The sequence below is a fragment of the Taurulus bubalis genome (assembly GCF_910589615.1).
Source record: "Taurulus bubalis genome assembly, chromosome: 11".
NCBI lineage: Eukaryota > Metazoa > Chordata > Actinopteri > Perciformes > Cottidae > Taurulus > Taurulus bubalis.
In genome coordinates, this window is record NC_136599.1 from 19727504 (window position 1) to 19744239 (window position 16736).

General features: G+C 40.3%; 1 protein-coding gene across 1 annotated transcript; it reads left to right on the forward strand.

Annotated features, from left to right (window-relative positions):
- Positions 1–4690: 4690 nt before the first annotated feature.
- On the forward strand, positions 4691–15367 carry arih2 (ariadne homolog 2). The gene is made up of 14 exons (XM_079225914.1): positions 4691–5050; positions 6538–6605; positions 6863–6935; positions 7628–7769; positions 8220–8341; positions 8844–8953; positions 9687–9804; positions 9996–10046; positions 10370–10391; positions 11332–11483; positions 11912–12055; positions 12721–12789; positions 12994–13119; positions 13589–15367. Exons 1-14 carry the CDS (start codon positions 4781–4783, stop codon positions 13658–13660), a joined length of 1539 nt encoding a protein of 512 aa, XP_079082040.1. The 5' UTR covers positions 4691–4780; the 3' UTR covers positions 13661–15367.
- The last annotated feature ends 1369 nt before the right edge of the window (positions 15368–16736 follow it).

Consider the following 16736-nt stretch of genomic DNA (forward strand, 5'->3'; position numbering starts at 1 on the left):
ATGGGGATCGTGACAATATTTGAACACCCACCGTTCAGTTTTTTTATCCACCCTGTAGCCATATATAACTCCGTTAGCGATCATTAGCTCGCTCGCTCCGTGGTAGGAGCTAACGTCAGGTAAACAATACGGCAGTAACGATTAACAGAGATCCCACACTACTAAGCGTACTACGTTCGCTGAACGAAAGTTAACAGAGATCGTGACAATATTTGAACACCCACCGTTCAGTTTTTTATCCACCCTATAGCCATATATAACCACGTTAGCGATCGTTAGCTCGCTCGGTAGCTCCGTGTGCGCAGCAGCTACGTAAACACTACGGCAGTAACGATTAACAGAGATATAACACTACTAAGCATACTAAGTTCACTGAAAGAAAGTTAACGGGGATCGTGACAATATTTGAGCACCCACCGTTCAGACTTAGTCAGCCTGTAGACATATATAACCCCGTTAGCGATCGTTAGCGTTCGTTCGCGATCATTAGCTCGCTACCTGCTAGCTTCGTGTTAGCAGCAGCTCTATCTGGCTACAGGTCCCATTACTAACGTAAATATGCTATTGCAAAGTTCAGTAAATGCACTTACCCATCTTCCAATGGATCCCTTTGCTTGGCGTTGTCCTGTACATCTCAGGGATCGACTCCTTCAGGCTCTATTTATAGTTGAAGCTGCGCCTTTCTCCAGTATAGCTTCGCTCAGCCTGCCTGCTCTCTTTTTCTCTCTCTCCCGGTGAAGCTGTGTACGCATCATGTGACACGTCTGGGTGTGTAGAATGCTCTATCTTGCTGTGTGAATCTCATATGATCTCGCGGAAACAAGGCAGAGGAAGCTGAAGTTTAACTAAATCTTGGAGACGTGGAACCATATATCTGTGCAGAATTATCGTGACTGAGTGAATATTTTCAAAACGTCAGTATCGTATAGCGCGTGCGCGCGCTCGAAAATCTCGAAGGGTTAAGGGCCTGACACTAGTGCTGCTCTTTTACTGCTAGATGCATTCAAAGGAATGTGATTATTGGGTTGATGTTGGGTTGGAACAAGTCTGCGTTAAGTAGGTCTAATCCTATGTCCAGTTGCCACTGCGATGTTAAGTACTTTAGACAGTTTTAACTGATTTATTCAAGTATTTCTGAAGTCATCATAGTAGAAATCTGTAAATTATGCGCATCGTGCCTCATGTTCTGGGGCTCTATAAAAGAAATCTGCAAAAAATAATTGAGACTACAATTATAGACAAAGTGTAAAGATGTATTTGCCTTCCCCGTGCCACCATTTATAGCATCAATCTTGCATTGCTGCTGTGCTTGCAAGAATCTTGGTTTAATTCCAATTGAGATGGGCTTTCATGTCCTGCTGTGTGTCCAGTATTACTTACCGGTTTGTGACAGAGTTAACTACTATTGAGGTTTGTCTGTTTCCCTCATCCATAAATCCAAAGCATCTTCAGCTAATCCTCTAAATCATGTCTTAAGGCTTAACCCATGCCGTGTGTCCCACAAATGTTGATCAGATCTACGGTGCATTTAAAAATAAATACAGGATATATGAGCAAGAGCTGAGTATACAATCCTGTCCAAAGCCAAAGCTAGAGACAGAAGTGGGGCCGGCCGCAGAAAGATGCACCCAGACAATAAAAGCGTATTGTTTGGAAGGAAGGAAGGAGTTTTTATGTTTTTAAGGTTCATAGCATTAAAGAGCAGTGAGTGAAATGGTGAGCAGGGTAGGTGTAGCTGAGATCTGATCAACTTTGCAGGCTGGGAGAGACCGTGGCCCTAATCCAGTCACAGCCCATGGCCTTTAGCTCATGGCTAGCTTGTCTTCTTGCACACAAAAACAATTAACAGGTTGTCAACAGGCCACACTGTATAATATATATGCATAATAATACCATATATCAAGTAAACCAAATCCAAGAACAATTTTACTGTTACATTTTTTAAATCTCTTAATTAGTTATTCAAACTGTGTGTAAATGCATTGAGAGCAAGTTAAAGTGGTCATCAAATTCCTTGAATGTGCACACGTAATTGGCCAATTAAGCGGATTCTAGTATGACAATCTGTAATAACAAGTAGAAAAGGCAGGTGACGAAAGGCACACCCAGAAGTTTAGCAACAACTGACTGGTAACTTACTAGCGTGTGTTGGCCTGTGACAGAATATGTTGTGCAAAGGAATTATCTGTAAGAAGAGTCCGGTTTAGAAAGGCTGCAAGAATTGCTACAGAATCTATTGCATGGTCTATTTTATTTTTCTTCTAAAGCCGTGTAATCTGTGGGCAAAACAGGAAAGAAATGTTGTCACCCTCCTCAAAGTGACTGGTGGTGTTTGAGCATCGCAGACGAAGTTGTCTTCATCGATAGACGTGTATTGTTTGTGAAAAATTAGACACGTTTCAGAATTTAGTGTCGACCTGACGTGTTCGAAGTACTAGTATCTTTTCCAATACGTTCAAAATGAATACCACTACTACTACTTGAGAGCCACCCTCCTTAATCTCTCCTAAGGCTCAATTTAAGGGAGTTGCTTGAATGTTGGATGGGAAGGTTTGGCCACAAGTAAGAATAATGACCAACTGCACTATTTCAAAACGGGTTTAGACAAACATTTATTTTCAGAAATTAGGACCCAAAGTATGTGAAATGCCAGCTCTGTTGTTCTGAGTGGCTTTGTCAATATGATATAATTTCCATCCATATGCCACATGGACAATTGAATATTACCAGCTAGTAATCTCCCTTTCAGTCAAAGTTTTAAAATAATGCGTCTCCCAAAGGGTGCACTAATTGTGCTCCAAAATGTGTAAAGTGGAGTCGGACAGTCTACAGCAGTGATTCTTAACCATAGGGCCGCCACCTAGACGGCCGCCAAAAACATTCAGTTTTTCACCTGTGGGCCGCGGGAACGCATAGGTAATGAATTGAAGACACCAGAGAAATTACTGTTATCCACAAGACACTCAGTTACAATATAGCTTCCCACCACTTGGTGGCGGTAACGCGTCAGTTAGTTGTTTAACGAGCTCTAATATGCAGAAGAAGAAACTCAGCCAGCAGCTAGCTAGCTAGCCTGTAGCGAAGGTTATAGAGAAAATATTTCAAACGAAAACATGAAGACGAAAGTGCTGCAGAAAAGCTCTGTCGTGTCACTGACTGGCAACTCCAAATGTGCTGTGAAAGCCAGCTGTCACAGATATGAAGATCAACTTCTGGTTCTGCAAAAAATAAAACTACTGAAGCATATCATTCACAGATTTTACGGCTATATTTTAATTTGCACTTTATTTAAATGTTATTTACAGTTTATTTAAGTTAGTTAGTTGTTCAATAATCCAATTAATCCTCAAAGAAACTACTTTCATTATAATTGTGCACAGTGTATTTATTTTATTACCACATTATCAACATTTTTTTTAGTCTCCCTTGTTTTTGTAGAACAATCAAATTATTAGTTATTTTTGTGTTAATATGCCTGACTTGAGCCTTTTAAATCTGTTATTCTATCAGCTTGATTTGTCCGATGACTTGTTGTATGTGCAGGTTTACATAAACATGATCAATAAATGTCTTTGAGGTGATCACATTGCATCATGTTATTTATTTGACAAGGTTTTTGCTTGTTAAACTGTAGGTAGATTTGATTTGGTTATTGAATACAAATCAAACCAAGAGTGAAATCAATTAGTTAATAAACCAGTACAGTGTTGATATTTGAATGGGCCCCGGGGCACTTTGTACTTGAAAAGTTGGGCCCTGAGGTCGAAAAGGTTAAGAACCCCTGATCTACAGCAGTCAACCTTTTTAATTGTGTAGAAATGTCCATTGAATAGATTAATATGAGATATTAAGAAAACACAGCCCAGTGTGATGCTGAACTTTGGATATGACCCAAAGAAATAGTAAGGGGATCGTGTGTGTGTGTGTGTGTGTGTGTGTGTGTGTGTGTGTGTGTGTGTGTGTGTGTGTGTGTGTGTGTGTGTGTGTGTGTGTGTGTGTGTGTGTGTGTGTGTGTGTTATTCCCCCCTCCCCCTTGGAGATAGCCCTTACCAATACACAACTTTTGAGAAGTTCGTAGACATCTGCAGAAATGGAAATGTTAAAAACAGCCTGAGCAAATAAACCCTATATTGCCATTTGATTCCGGTAATAGAATGTTTTCACCTTTTTTGGATATTAATATGAATCCTACATGTTTTGTTAAAGTATGAAAATATGTTTGAGAAGTTGGGGAACATGTACAGAAAATATGGGCACAGTGTTTGGGAAAACATTTTCATCAGGCCTAATTAGATGTATTGTTTAATCTTGCACTTTCTACTTGACATGTTTAGAGTAAGAATTTTATTTTTACGAAAAATAAGATATAACAAACAACTTTGCTCGTGTACGAATGTTTTTTCTCCTTTTTATTCCCACTTTTTCCTTTGTTACTCCACTTCTTTTCCTGTTTCTTGCTCTCTTATTTATTCATTCCTTTTTTCCATTTCCTTCTTTTCAGCCTGTGAAGATCACCCCATAAACCAGCTTTCCAAATGAGTGACGGGGAGTGTAACTTCTTCTGCTTCTTCCGCTGCTGCTGAGCGCGATCTCTACGCGCCGCAGGCGAACGGACAGGAAGGCAGGGTGTCTCCTAGCGGTGACACAAGCCGGTGGAAAGGAGCGCAGGGAGACACAGCGAGGTGTCTCTTCAAACAACCCACTTCCGCCAATTGAACCACTTGGATCAGACAGGAAGGCGAGCCGTCTACCTGTCCGGGTTGTCGATTCAATCGACTGGATGTCTGTGGACATGAACAGCCAGGCGTCGGACAGCAACGAGGAAGACTTTGGGGTGAACTCTGAAGAGGAGGAAGATGAGGACGACGATGAAGGAGACGAGGAGGATCAGGGCGACATCTCAACCTACTATGAAGGGGTGTCCAGTGACGTGGAGCAACAGAGCGCTGACTCCTTTGACCCAGAGGAGTACTTGTTCACCTGTCTGACCTTCAAAGAGAGTCAGAGGGTGTTGATAGAGGAGGTTAACGCTGTGGCCGCTGCACTGAAGGTGAGTTTGTGTCTGTAGCTGGGTTGTAGGACGCTGCACTCTCATAATCCCAACAATAAACCCTTTGGCTGTGTATTGCATAAAACCTTAATAAGAACCACACTGATGTCATTTTTAAATTCTTAAAATGCCGCAAAGAGTTAAACCGGTCGAGTCTGGTTTCTCTGATTGCCATCACCAAGTTGAACCTCCTACTGTCCATGATTAGGGAAGCTGTGTGAAGTAGATCACATGTTTCAGTTGTTCTCCTTGACATATTTTGTTGCTTCTGTCACAAGAGTTTTGTACACGTTTTTAAAGTGCTTTCATTAACGCTCACTCATGGTTATAGAATAGGTATTCATGCTCTGAGACATGTTTGCAAAGTAATTTAAATAAGTGATCACAGAATAATTGTAATATATGTGTCTGTTAGGCCGTTCACTTTTGTGGGACAACTTGTCTATCAGGACTTGCTGTACTTTAAGTGGTCTTGTGTTACTGTTGAAACTCACTTGGTGACAAACTTGAAGGCTGAGACATGCTTCTGAGTTGCTAATACGTTTGTTCACAAATTAGAAATAATGGCCTTTCATGCTCTACGACGAAAATAACCTTTTCACAGAAGACGTTTTGACTCGTCGCAGTAGAAGAAGCACAGGTATAAATGATCAAATGAATTTGGAGAGAATTCAACTTAACTGCTTCACTTTCAGCGTGTAAACTGTCACGAGGCACATGAATATAGCAGAAACCTCATTAATGTTATCAATAACACTGCTTCTCCTACCACGACAAGTCAAAATGTCTGCTGTGAAAAGGGCATATTTGCATCTGCATGCTGTTTGCAGTAACGCTTAACTTATGCACACATGTTGAGTGGATAGCACATCAAGTCATCAGCAGGCAAGTCAGACTCTGACCCACGGTGCATTTCTGTTTTCTAGGCTGCCAATTAATCAACACAAACATGGTGTTAATGGGGTCGCTGCAGCTTTTTGTTTTGAAACTGTCTTGTATGTACAGAATGTTTTTTTTCTTTGATGGTTGAATCTTAGTCTATATAATAATATTGCAGTCCAAAGTGATGCCTTCAAATAGTTTATTTTGTCTTGCCGGTGATCAATAGAGCTAAATATATTCAAATTCCAACAGTATAAGACACAAGCAAAGCTTCTATTTACATTTGAGAAGCTGTGTTTAGCAAACAAGGTTTTTATTTAGTTTAAAAAATGCTATTTATTTTGGTGACATAATGAAATATTTTTTTCAGTTCTACTGTTACATTTTTGGTTGTATTTTATTGGGAAGATGCCGTGGTTGTTCTGTAGCCAAGTATTGCTAGTAGTGTTCACAGTAGGGTCAGAATCATGAAGGATTTCCTTCTCATGAAGGAAACGGTCCGTTTATTATTTCATTATAGTGAAAAGACGAGACGGCCAAGTCACTCGTATCACTGAAGCAACATTTCACAACGATCCTTGCCTCTTTGTTTCTTTCTTTCTCAGGTCTTACCAGCGGTAGCAAAACTGATCCTGGTGCATTTGCACTGGCAGGTTTCACAAATACTGGACAGGTATGTCTCCTCTGTTGCTTCCACCCCCCCACTCCTGCCTTTTCATTTTCATTCTTGCACTCATCATTATTTTTTTCTCAATTCCATTGTAGCTCTTACTTTTTTCTCCTGTACCTTTTCCGTCTCACTCTTTTTACCTTTTTATTTCTCTTTGATTTCCCTCATTTTCTTTCTCTCTACCTCATTATTTGCACTGCAGTTTGATATTTTTCTCTCATCTTTGTATGACCCATGGTTCTCTCATTGTCCCCCCTCAGATTTAAGTCCAACTCGTCTCTGCTGTTGTCAGACGCTCTGGTACAGCCCAGCAGCACCTGCAGAGCAGTCCCTGTGAGTAATAGGCCTCATTCAATAAAAGAGGACTTACTCATGGACTTGAGCACACGGTTTTCATGTTTTGTTTATACAAAAAAATATGAACAAAACATATATATATGTTGTACATCCTTCATATCTTGTGACCCAGCTAAGAATGACTATAAAACAGTTAATTGGTTTCCAGCATGTTTCTTGTGGCATTTAGCCTTCCTTTGTGTGAACACAAAGAAACACACATGCACTCAGTAGTTTGAACCTGTAATCAATATTACGTTGTTTCTTGTCGCCACTAATTCACAGCAAAGTGACTGTAAGGACATATTGTCATCTGGTTGCAATAATGCATCAGATAATTCAGTGGTGAAAAAATCTGTTTAATTGATGAGTTGATTGACAAATAATCATCATTAGAACTGAAGGATTTCAGAAAAGGCAGACTTAAAAAAACATAACTGGTAACATGAGATGGCAATATAGCATAATTTGCTTGTTAATCAGTAAATTTATTACGAAAAATGTTAGCTTAGTGTGTAGCTACTTGTGGTACAATTCTCTACTTATGCTTACTGCAAAATCCAGATCAGTTGTGTGTGTGGTGTTTTATCAAACTAGTTGATTTTATTTTTCAGTATATCAGGGGTTTGTGTGCAGCTCTCCAGTGCAATCATGGGTTTGACGTTATGTTCATGATCTCTGTGCTTCAGGCTCCTCAGTCCCTCCAGTGTGGCGTGTGTCTACAGATTGTGCGGAGAGACTCCTTGCTGGCGCTGCCCTGCCAGCACTCCTTCTGCAAAGCATGCTGGGAGCAGCACTGCACTGTCCTGGTCAAAGATGGCGTGGGAGTTGGTGAGCTGTGTGTGTGTGTGTGTGTGTGTGTGTGTGCGTGTGCGTGTGTGTGTGCGTGCGTGCGCTTCTGTGTAGTCGTCAAAGCTTGTATTAGAGTAGGTGAGTGGAGATTTTCTGAGCTCCCAAGTGTCTTGTTTGTGTATCTGTCAGCCTGTTCTTGTGTTTGTGTGTCCCTGTGCCACTTTCTAACGGTCTCTTTGACAAAGTCGATCCACGTAACCGAGTCCTTCTGAGCCTGATAAGTGTTCCTCTATCAGCTGACCCCAAACCGGTTTCTGGGTCACTGTAACTCTAGAACGCAGCTGGCGTAAATCAAATGCAACTGGAGGAACGTTTTCAGTCACAGATCAGAATTTAATGGTGGGCGTAGTTTTGTGGTGCGTTAGTCAAGGAACGTGTGTGCGCGCGCATGTTGACCCTTTGTAATATTTCCCCCCTGTGTGTGTTCAGGTGTCTCGTGTATGGCTCAGGACTGTTCCCTGCAGATGCCAGAAGACTTTGTCCTGCCGTTGCTGCCAGGAGAGGAGCTGAAAGACAAATACAGACGCTACCTCTTCAGAGACTATGTCGAGGTGTGTGTGTGTGTGTGTGTGTGTGTGTGTGTGTGTGTGTGTGTGTGTGTGAAATCTGTTTTCTCAGATGTCTGCATTTGGAAAGGGAGTAAGTCTTTGAAGCATTACATCTGAATGCTCTCTTGCTGTTTTATCCCTCCCATCACTATCCATCTCACCAGCTATGTTACTGTCTAAATATATTTATGATTTCTCAAACTACACATTGGTGGTTTCAGGTCTCCCCAAGTTTTTAGGTATCTGTCTGCAATTGATGTGAATGGTATTTTTTTGCGGGGCTAATAATTACATATTAATCCAAATGACATACAAACGCAACTAGAAACAATGTCCTTGTTGCTCTGGAAAATCTACAGAACACAATGTTGAGTTCATCATCAGTCTCCCCAATTTATTTTTTTGATACTCTAGAAGTGTCTCATAATCGTCATTGTCATGATGAATCTGTTAATTTTATGAACGTATTACTAAAGCTTTGTCTCTTTCTCTCTTTGTCTCGCAGAGTCACTTCCAATTGCAGTTATGTCCAGGCGCCGACTGTCCCATTGTCATCAAGGTGCAGGAGCCCCGGGCCCGCAGGGTGCAGTGTAGCCGCTGCAGGGAAGTCTTCTGGTAGGACACACATGTACACACAAAACGAGCGTGCTGAGTTCATCTTTGACAGATTAATATTTAAACGCGATACAACTGTAGTTGGTCAGATTTCTTTGCCTGCCAGCTGGCTTTATAAAAGTTGTATTCATTTATCTCACATACTCTGAATTTCATTTTGTGTTGGTTCTTTGCAGCTTTCTTTTTTTTGCAGCTTTTCTTTTTTCTTGGCGGCAAGAAAGAACTACCAACTAATTCAGCTTTTTTTCTCTCTTGAAAGCCAGCATGGCACCATGCACTAGACTTCCTTAACCTGTTGTAAATTCCATTATGTAAAAAAACAACCAGGAACAAAACAGGAAAAGTTATATCCCAAAATAGGAAATCAGAAACCGTTTATTTGCCAGGAATGTTTACACAAACAAGGAATTTTTCTAGGCGGAAGGTGCATACATGAGACGTTAGACGAGACAAACAACAATCAACGACAACAACAGTGTAATGATATTAAATCAAGTATAAGATAAAGTGCTCGGACAAACAGATAACGTTAATGTAAGTGTATGTTAAAGTGACATGTGTTTAAGTTAAAGTGTAAAAATAAATAAATACTTATTGCCCACAAAGTTCCCTATTTATTTAGGCTTTGTAAATGATCTGTGTGGTTTAACCATTACTCAGAAATTCTATGATTTCCGAATCGATCCAGATTTGTGCTGAGTGCTGTATTTGTGTGTCTCTTTCTCCGTCTCAGTTTTAAATGCCGTCAGATGTACCACGCACCCACGGACTGTTTAACAATCCGGAGATGGCTGACAAAATGTGCAGATGACTCGGAGACGGCTAACTACATCAGCGCACACACTAAAGATGTATGATGGATCTGTACATGTACACGCGCATACACATACAAAAGAATTTGTGAATCAACATGTACACACAGTCATTTTGTACACACTTTAAAAACCAAATAGAAATACATATTATTATTTTTTCTGTAATACAGTGCTACCTGTCCCTTACTCTAATTGGATCATATTTGTATGCGTTTTTCTCCTTTTAGTGTCCTAAGTGCAATATTTGCATTGAGAAGAACGGAGGGTGCAATCACATGGTGAGTCAGCGATGAATATCTCCCTTTCCCAGAACACAGGAAATACAAAAAAATGTATTCCGATTTTGAGAGCTGAAGTCTGCAACTTAAATGTAGTTTGACACATGACTATATCACTCCCAGTCGCATATGTTACCTGGAATGTGCTTATTTTATCATATGGCTTTTAAGCGTATTTGTTTTCAGTTGAGCGCTAAATGGTTTTGTATGAAAACGTTCAGCTGCTGATTTGATCAGATAGAGTAACGTTGTGACGTAATGTGGTTGTTTTGTCAAGTTTCTGGTTCACTAATTTGACTTCCTCATGTGTCTGTTTATTTTAGCAATGCTCCAAGTGCAAACACGGTAAGTAGTTTGCCTAATAGTTTCACACCTCCAGTCTGATCCAGTGACCCATGAACTCACTGTTCTGGGCCCTTTAGATCCACCTAGTGCACGATGCGTCACACAAAAAGAATCTAAAGGAAATTCTTAGTGAAAAATTGCATTTATCTTTGCATTTTTATCTATTCTTGTTGACATCTGCCATTCTTAAGGGAGCATATCATTGAGTAGATTACATATTGGTATATCTATTTATTTGTATACGTATATGTTTAAACATCTGGGTGCCAAGCCGGTAGGAGATCTAGGATGGCAGATGTGAAAGCACAGAGAAAAACCCAACAACACACACAAGTATTATTTTTCATTCCATTCACATTCTTATACATGAAAGAAAATATACTCATTAATATGATATTGCATTTCTGCCTGTGGATCCGCCCAAAATCAGTGGTTCTTAACCTTATTGGAGGTACTGAACCCTGCAAGTTTCATCAGTGCATTCACTGAACCCTTCGTAATTGGAAAAATAAAATATGATTTCTTCAAAACATAGGTATATATTTTGTTAGTGCACAAAATGAGCCATGCATCAGTTGCACACAAAATCACTGTGTTCAAAGAACAAAATCAACAAAACATGAATTTCACACAAAAACATAACTCAATGAATATTTACTGCAAATCAATGTGACGAAAAGAAGAAAAGTTGTGTGTTGCGGCCCGACATTGCTAGTGTGAACCGGGCTATATTGTGTGTGTCTTGACCCCTGAGAGTGACTCACCGAACCCTTTGGGTTCGATCGAACCCAGGTTAAGAACCACTGCCCTAAATGCTGCACACTGTCCCTTTTTAAGAACAATGCTGATCTTTTAGGCTATGATACAAATGTGTCGCACAGTACATATGCATGCATGTAGTAAGGAATCCAAAAATGTGTGTTTTTGTGTGTCCTGAAAGACTTCTGCTGGATGTGTCTTGGTGACTGGAAGACTCACGGCAGTGAATACTACGAGTGCAGCCGCTACAAAGAGAACCCTGATATCGTCAACCAGAGCCAGCAGGCTCAGGCCAGGGAGGCCCTCAAGAAATACCTCTTCTACTTTGAGAGGGTGAGTCGTGTTTTCCTCTTCTTTTTTTTTACCACACATTTATATTTTGCTCAAAAAAACAAACCAAACCCAAAAATGAATAATTGTTAAAAGAAAGGGGGAAATCCCTTGCAGACGAGACGGATTCTTCACCTCTTTCTAGTCCTTTCTTTTGTTGTTGTTTCTACTCAAATGGTGGAACTCAAAACCTAGGAAAGACTATTTCATTTTCAGATTTGAGGGTGATTAAGGCTTAACAGCCCTTGTCCTGCTGTCTTTTGGGGACAAAGCTATTCTCAGGACAAAAACAGTCTGAAGTCTGTAACAAGAACATTTGATTTACACCAACAAATTCAGCATAGCTCTCTTGATCTACAGCGGAAATATTCTTTCTGTATTATATTCTTTTTCTTTATTTTTATTTAATTACTTAATCTTTACCCCGCTAGTGGGAGAATCACAACAAGTCTCTCCAGTTGGAGGCTCAGACATACCAGAGGATCCAGGAGAAGATCCAGGAGAGAGTGATGAACAACCTGGGAACCTGGATCGACTGGCAGTACCTGCATAACGCTTCAAGGCTACTGGCTAAGGTACTCGCACACTGAAGTGTGTGTGTGTGTGTGTGTGTGTGTGTGTGTGTGTGTGTGTGTGTGTGTGTGTGTGTGTGTGTGTGTGTGTGTGTGTGTGTGTGTGTTATCCAGAGGTAGTGTGTTAGTGATGTTAGGGGAGGGTAAATGAAGAAAGAGATGATACACCAACAATATAAAATCATTATTTTTGGGGGTTTAGGATTTATTCAGGAAACTGAATATCTGGCAAATTTGTCTAGATTTTTATTTCTTTTTTAAAATAAAGAATGTCTCTCCGTGGAAAGCCTGCTGACTAACTTCTAGCTGCTAGAACAGTGAGCACACGGTGTCAGCATTATGCAGACATGCAACTCACATGAGTGTTACTCAGACATCAGCACTCTTTCAAGGAATTTGGATCACTGGAATGAAAACTTTTTATTGATCAACCTTGTCACACTTGGTTCATGTTGTGAAATTGAATTATTTTGGGGGAAAAAAAGACCTTCTTCTTCAGTAAAAGTAAGTAAAAATCTGTCCTGTGTGATGACTTCCATTCTTCTAAGGGTTAATGTACTCCATCTCTAGTAGATTTGTACCAGTGACGTTTATACCATGTTGATACAGTGCCTTTCTTTATTTTGACCCAGTCTGAGTGAACATTTTCCAAACTTCTTTGTTTCCAGTGTCGCTACACACTGCAGTATACGTACCCTTATGCCTATTACATGGAGTCCGGCCCACGCAAGAAACTGGTGAGAAACAAACACCTCTTAACGCCTGTCCATTATGCAGAACACACACTGTAGAACAATATCGGAGCTTTATTGGCCCACCGTAACGTCCACTCAGACTCGAGGAGGAACTGACAATTTCATACAAATGTCTAAAATGAATTCGATCAACGTGGATGTGAACTACGATGTATGCAACTCTAGTTTCTCTGTCCTTCCCTGCAGTTTGAGTACCAGCAGGCCCAGCTGGAGGCGGAGATAGAGAACCTGTCTTGGAAGGTGGAGCGCGCCGACACCTACGAGAGGGGAGTGTTGGGAGGCGAGGGGGAGATCAGCGCCAGCGACAGAGGGGTAAGAGCTACTGGATGTACCGTCTGGTTTCTTTGTTTTGATAAAGACGGTCGAGCTAAGGATGATTTGTATGACTTTGTTGATCCTCTGACTTTTCATCTTGCACCGTCATCGGGTCAAGCATTTAATTTGTCCAATATTTTGGGTTATGATTTAATGGATGCAAAACTACGGATGTTCCCATCAGTCTGAGCTGCCCTTTTGCTTTTAGTGTCAATTAGTTCAGTATTGCATGCTAACACACTAAACTAAGATGTTGATCATGGTAAATATTAAACCAGCTAATCATATTTATCAGTACGTTAACATCGTCATTGTAAGCGTGTTAGCGCCTTGAAATGAGCATTTAGACTTAGTTTATATTTTTAAAAGCAAGGATTTGAGAAAGAAGCATCGGAAACACTTTTTATTTTGTATTTTTAATGATAATGAGAACTGGTGTCTTGTCTGTTTTCTTTTTTATTTCCAGGATCTGGAGAATCAGATGCACATTGCTGAGAAGAAGCGACGCACGCTGCTGAACGGTTTCCAAGACACCTGAAGCTCCATCGCGACTGAAAGCACCAGCATCTCCCTCCTTTCTTCCTTGCCTACGATCTTTGCTTCCTTCCATGACCATGCAGTCATACCGACCCCTCCTTTTTGCTTCCACACTCGCTCATTCGCTCCTTTCTTTTCGTCTTTCCCTCCTCTCGCTCCTGTAATGCTGCAGGGTCACAGAATGGCACGATTGTATCTCCCTTTCTTCCTCTCATTCTCATGACACACCACATTTACATGTTTTGGCTCCAGGGCGTCACATTACAACTTTTCAGATCTGATCATAAAGGTCAAATTTGAAGGTCTTGTCATGCGTCTGAAAACTGTTTGTATGCTTTAATTCCACAATAAGCATTTGGACACTGACACAAGCAGCTAAAAATAACATGTTGCGTGTGGAAAGTCAGAGCAGTTACATGATATCATGTGATGCTGGAATATTCATCAGAGAAAAAAAGGTTAAATGATCGAGAAGCTTTTGTTGTTCAGGAAGATGTTGGGGATGGAGCATATTTCTTTCCTAAGGAGACTGTGCTGATTGTCGCTCTGTATTTAGTGGTTTCAAGCAGACCATAATGACTAGGAGGTACTTGCTGGCAGTTGTACCTGTAGTACTTATTGGATTGGCCTGAACCATATAATAGGAATAGGACAGAACACATGCAAAGTTGCTTTTCCCAAGCTCATTTAAATTTCAGTTACCTCTCCTAAACTGCAAAAGTTTAATTTACATGAATAAAAAACGAATTGATAACCACAAAGATGATTGCGTAGCCGTGGAAGGTTTCATGGAAGTGGAGTCTGTGATACTTTGAAATGAAAGGTGTCGCTGCCCTCGCTTTATTGGAAACAAACTACATTATCTACCAGGACGGGTGTCAATGGCAGATTATGGAGACCTTTCATTTTATAGGTGTTTTTTTTTATTTTATTCTGCCATAAACGTGTATATGGTGTGTTTACTGTGGAGAAATGGTGACTTCACAGTCTCACATACTCCTTAAAATAGTATACAGTATTTTCCTAAGTACCATGCATGATCACGTAAACATAGTACAGAAGAATAAGGTGGATGTATTTAAAGTACAACTTTTATTTTAGTTTTTTTTTTTGCCAGTGTTTCACAATAAACACACCTTTCCCCTTTGTTTGTTTGTACCTGACCTGCTACTGCCGGCAAATAGTTGCTAGTCATTGTTGTCAAAGTACAACAACTACTGAAATAACCGTTCTTGTCTCTTTACATACTCATACTGATGTTGTTGCTTTATTGTGTTCAGCTAGTGTAGATCCAAACCAGCGTGAGCCAGACCTCCATAAACATCCAACATTTGCACCGCCACTGACCAGATGATGAACCCGAGTGTAATCTTAGCCCTTCATGCACACTACAACACACACACACACCAACATTGACATAGCATTTGCACACACATACCATGCTCACATTGTCACGCTCAAACACTCCTTTGCAGAAAATAAACGTTAACAGTTAATTTGTCTCCTTCCCCCATCTTGTGCTCGCTTCTCTTTCTTTACATTCATCCCCTCACTTTATTTTGCTCTTTGTTTTGGGTTTTTCTTTGCTCCCTGCTCACTTTGTTCATTTTTCTTCTGGAAAATGGCTGTTGATATAGATCGTTTGAAAAGAAAAAAATTGTTGTAATTTGCAACAGTTGTACATTAATACAGAAATAGAGTTACTCAGAGTTTTTAAAACCAGACCCCGTCTTGTGAGTTTATTACCCACGCACACACAAGATCAAAACCTTTTGAATTTTACTTCAATTTAAGTTGATAGGATTTGGAGTAAAGGTGAAAAGTTCAAAATAGTTCCAGATAGGGTGTTTTTTCACAAGTGGTAGTTTTTACCCTATTTCATGATGACATGTGATGAGTTAACAAGTCAATATTTTACCACTTAATATATGTCCATATGACCCCTCAAGAGTTTCAACCCTTACATGGTTATCTTTCAACAGCAAAATCACCTTAAAACAGATTTTTTTCAGAATAAACCAATAACTTCTGGGGATCAAAAATTGTTTTTGCAGACCGTGGCAGAGTGCTACATCTTCAGTCGTACTGCCCAGCTTTTTCTCGACGGTCCCTGCGTTTATGCTGAAGAAACCCAGGCCACCTCTGACATTTTGGAAATTGGCACCTATTTTCTAACTGGGCCCAGGGCGTCTGCTAGTGGCCGTGTGTGTGTGTGTGTGTGTGTGTGTGTGTGTGTGTGTGTGTGTGTGTGTGTGTGTGTGTGTGTGTGTGTGTGTGTGTGTGTGTGTGTGTGTGTGTGTGTGTGTGTGTGTGTGTGTGTGTGTGTGTGTGTGTGTGTGTGTGTGTGTGTGTGTGTCCCACTTTCAACTTCATACAGTTACATGGAGTGTGTGGGGGAGGATAGCACCCTCAAGTGTTTATTCCAAGGCAGGACAGGGAGGCAATCCTGTTATAAAAACATCTCTATGGGCTTCAGGGTGCTTGGAAGCCACTGTGAAATGGGAAGTGTTTAGATAAAGTGGGGGAAAAAAGTTTGTATTTCTGACCTGTAGAATCCTCCAACTTCTTTCCAAATGATGGCTCAGAATGATACTCCTGTTTGCTTTTAAGAGTGGTGGAGACTAAGTACATATACTTAAGTGCTGTACATTTTTTAGACCTGTGCCACTGTGTCATGCTACTTTATACTTCGCTACATTTCAGAGAGTAAGTTTTACTCCACTACATAGATTTAAAAGCTTTAGTTACCAATTACACCGACTTTGCAGATTCATATAATTAAAACTAAACACAAGCAACTAATATATGACTAAGTATTTAAAATAGCTCCACATTTATCAGCTAAATTGAAACTATATTTTTAAAATATGACCCAATTTTACAAATAGTCCTCTTACTTTTAAAATTTGCAAAGTATATTTTGATGTTAATATACTTTTGTGAGTAAGGGACATTTGAAGGCAGGGCCTGAGTAAAAGATCGGAGCCCTGGATTTTAAAGCCGCAGAGCATGCTGGATCTTGAGTTCTATATGGTCCACTGAGCGGACTCTTACGCCAACTAGTCATTTCTTCGCAT

Coding starts and splice junctions, on each gene's coding strand:
- arih2 (XM_079225914.1), top strand. CDS start 4,781: ATGTCTGTGGACATGAACAGCCAGGCGTCGGACAGCAACGAGGAAGAC. Junction 6,606..6,862: donor GTTTCACAAATACTGGACAG/GTATGTCTCCTC, acceptor GTCCCCCCTCAG/ATTTAAGTCCAACTCGTCTC. Junction 10,047..10,369: donor ACGGAGGGTGCAATCACATG/GTGAGTCAGCGA, acceptor TGTTTATTTTAG/CAATGCTCCAAGTGCAAACA.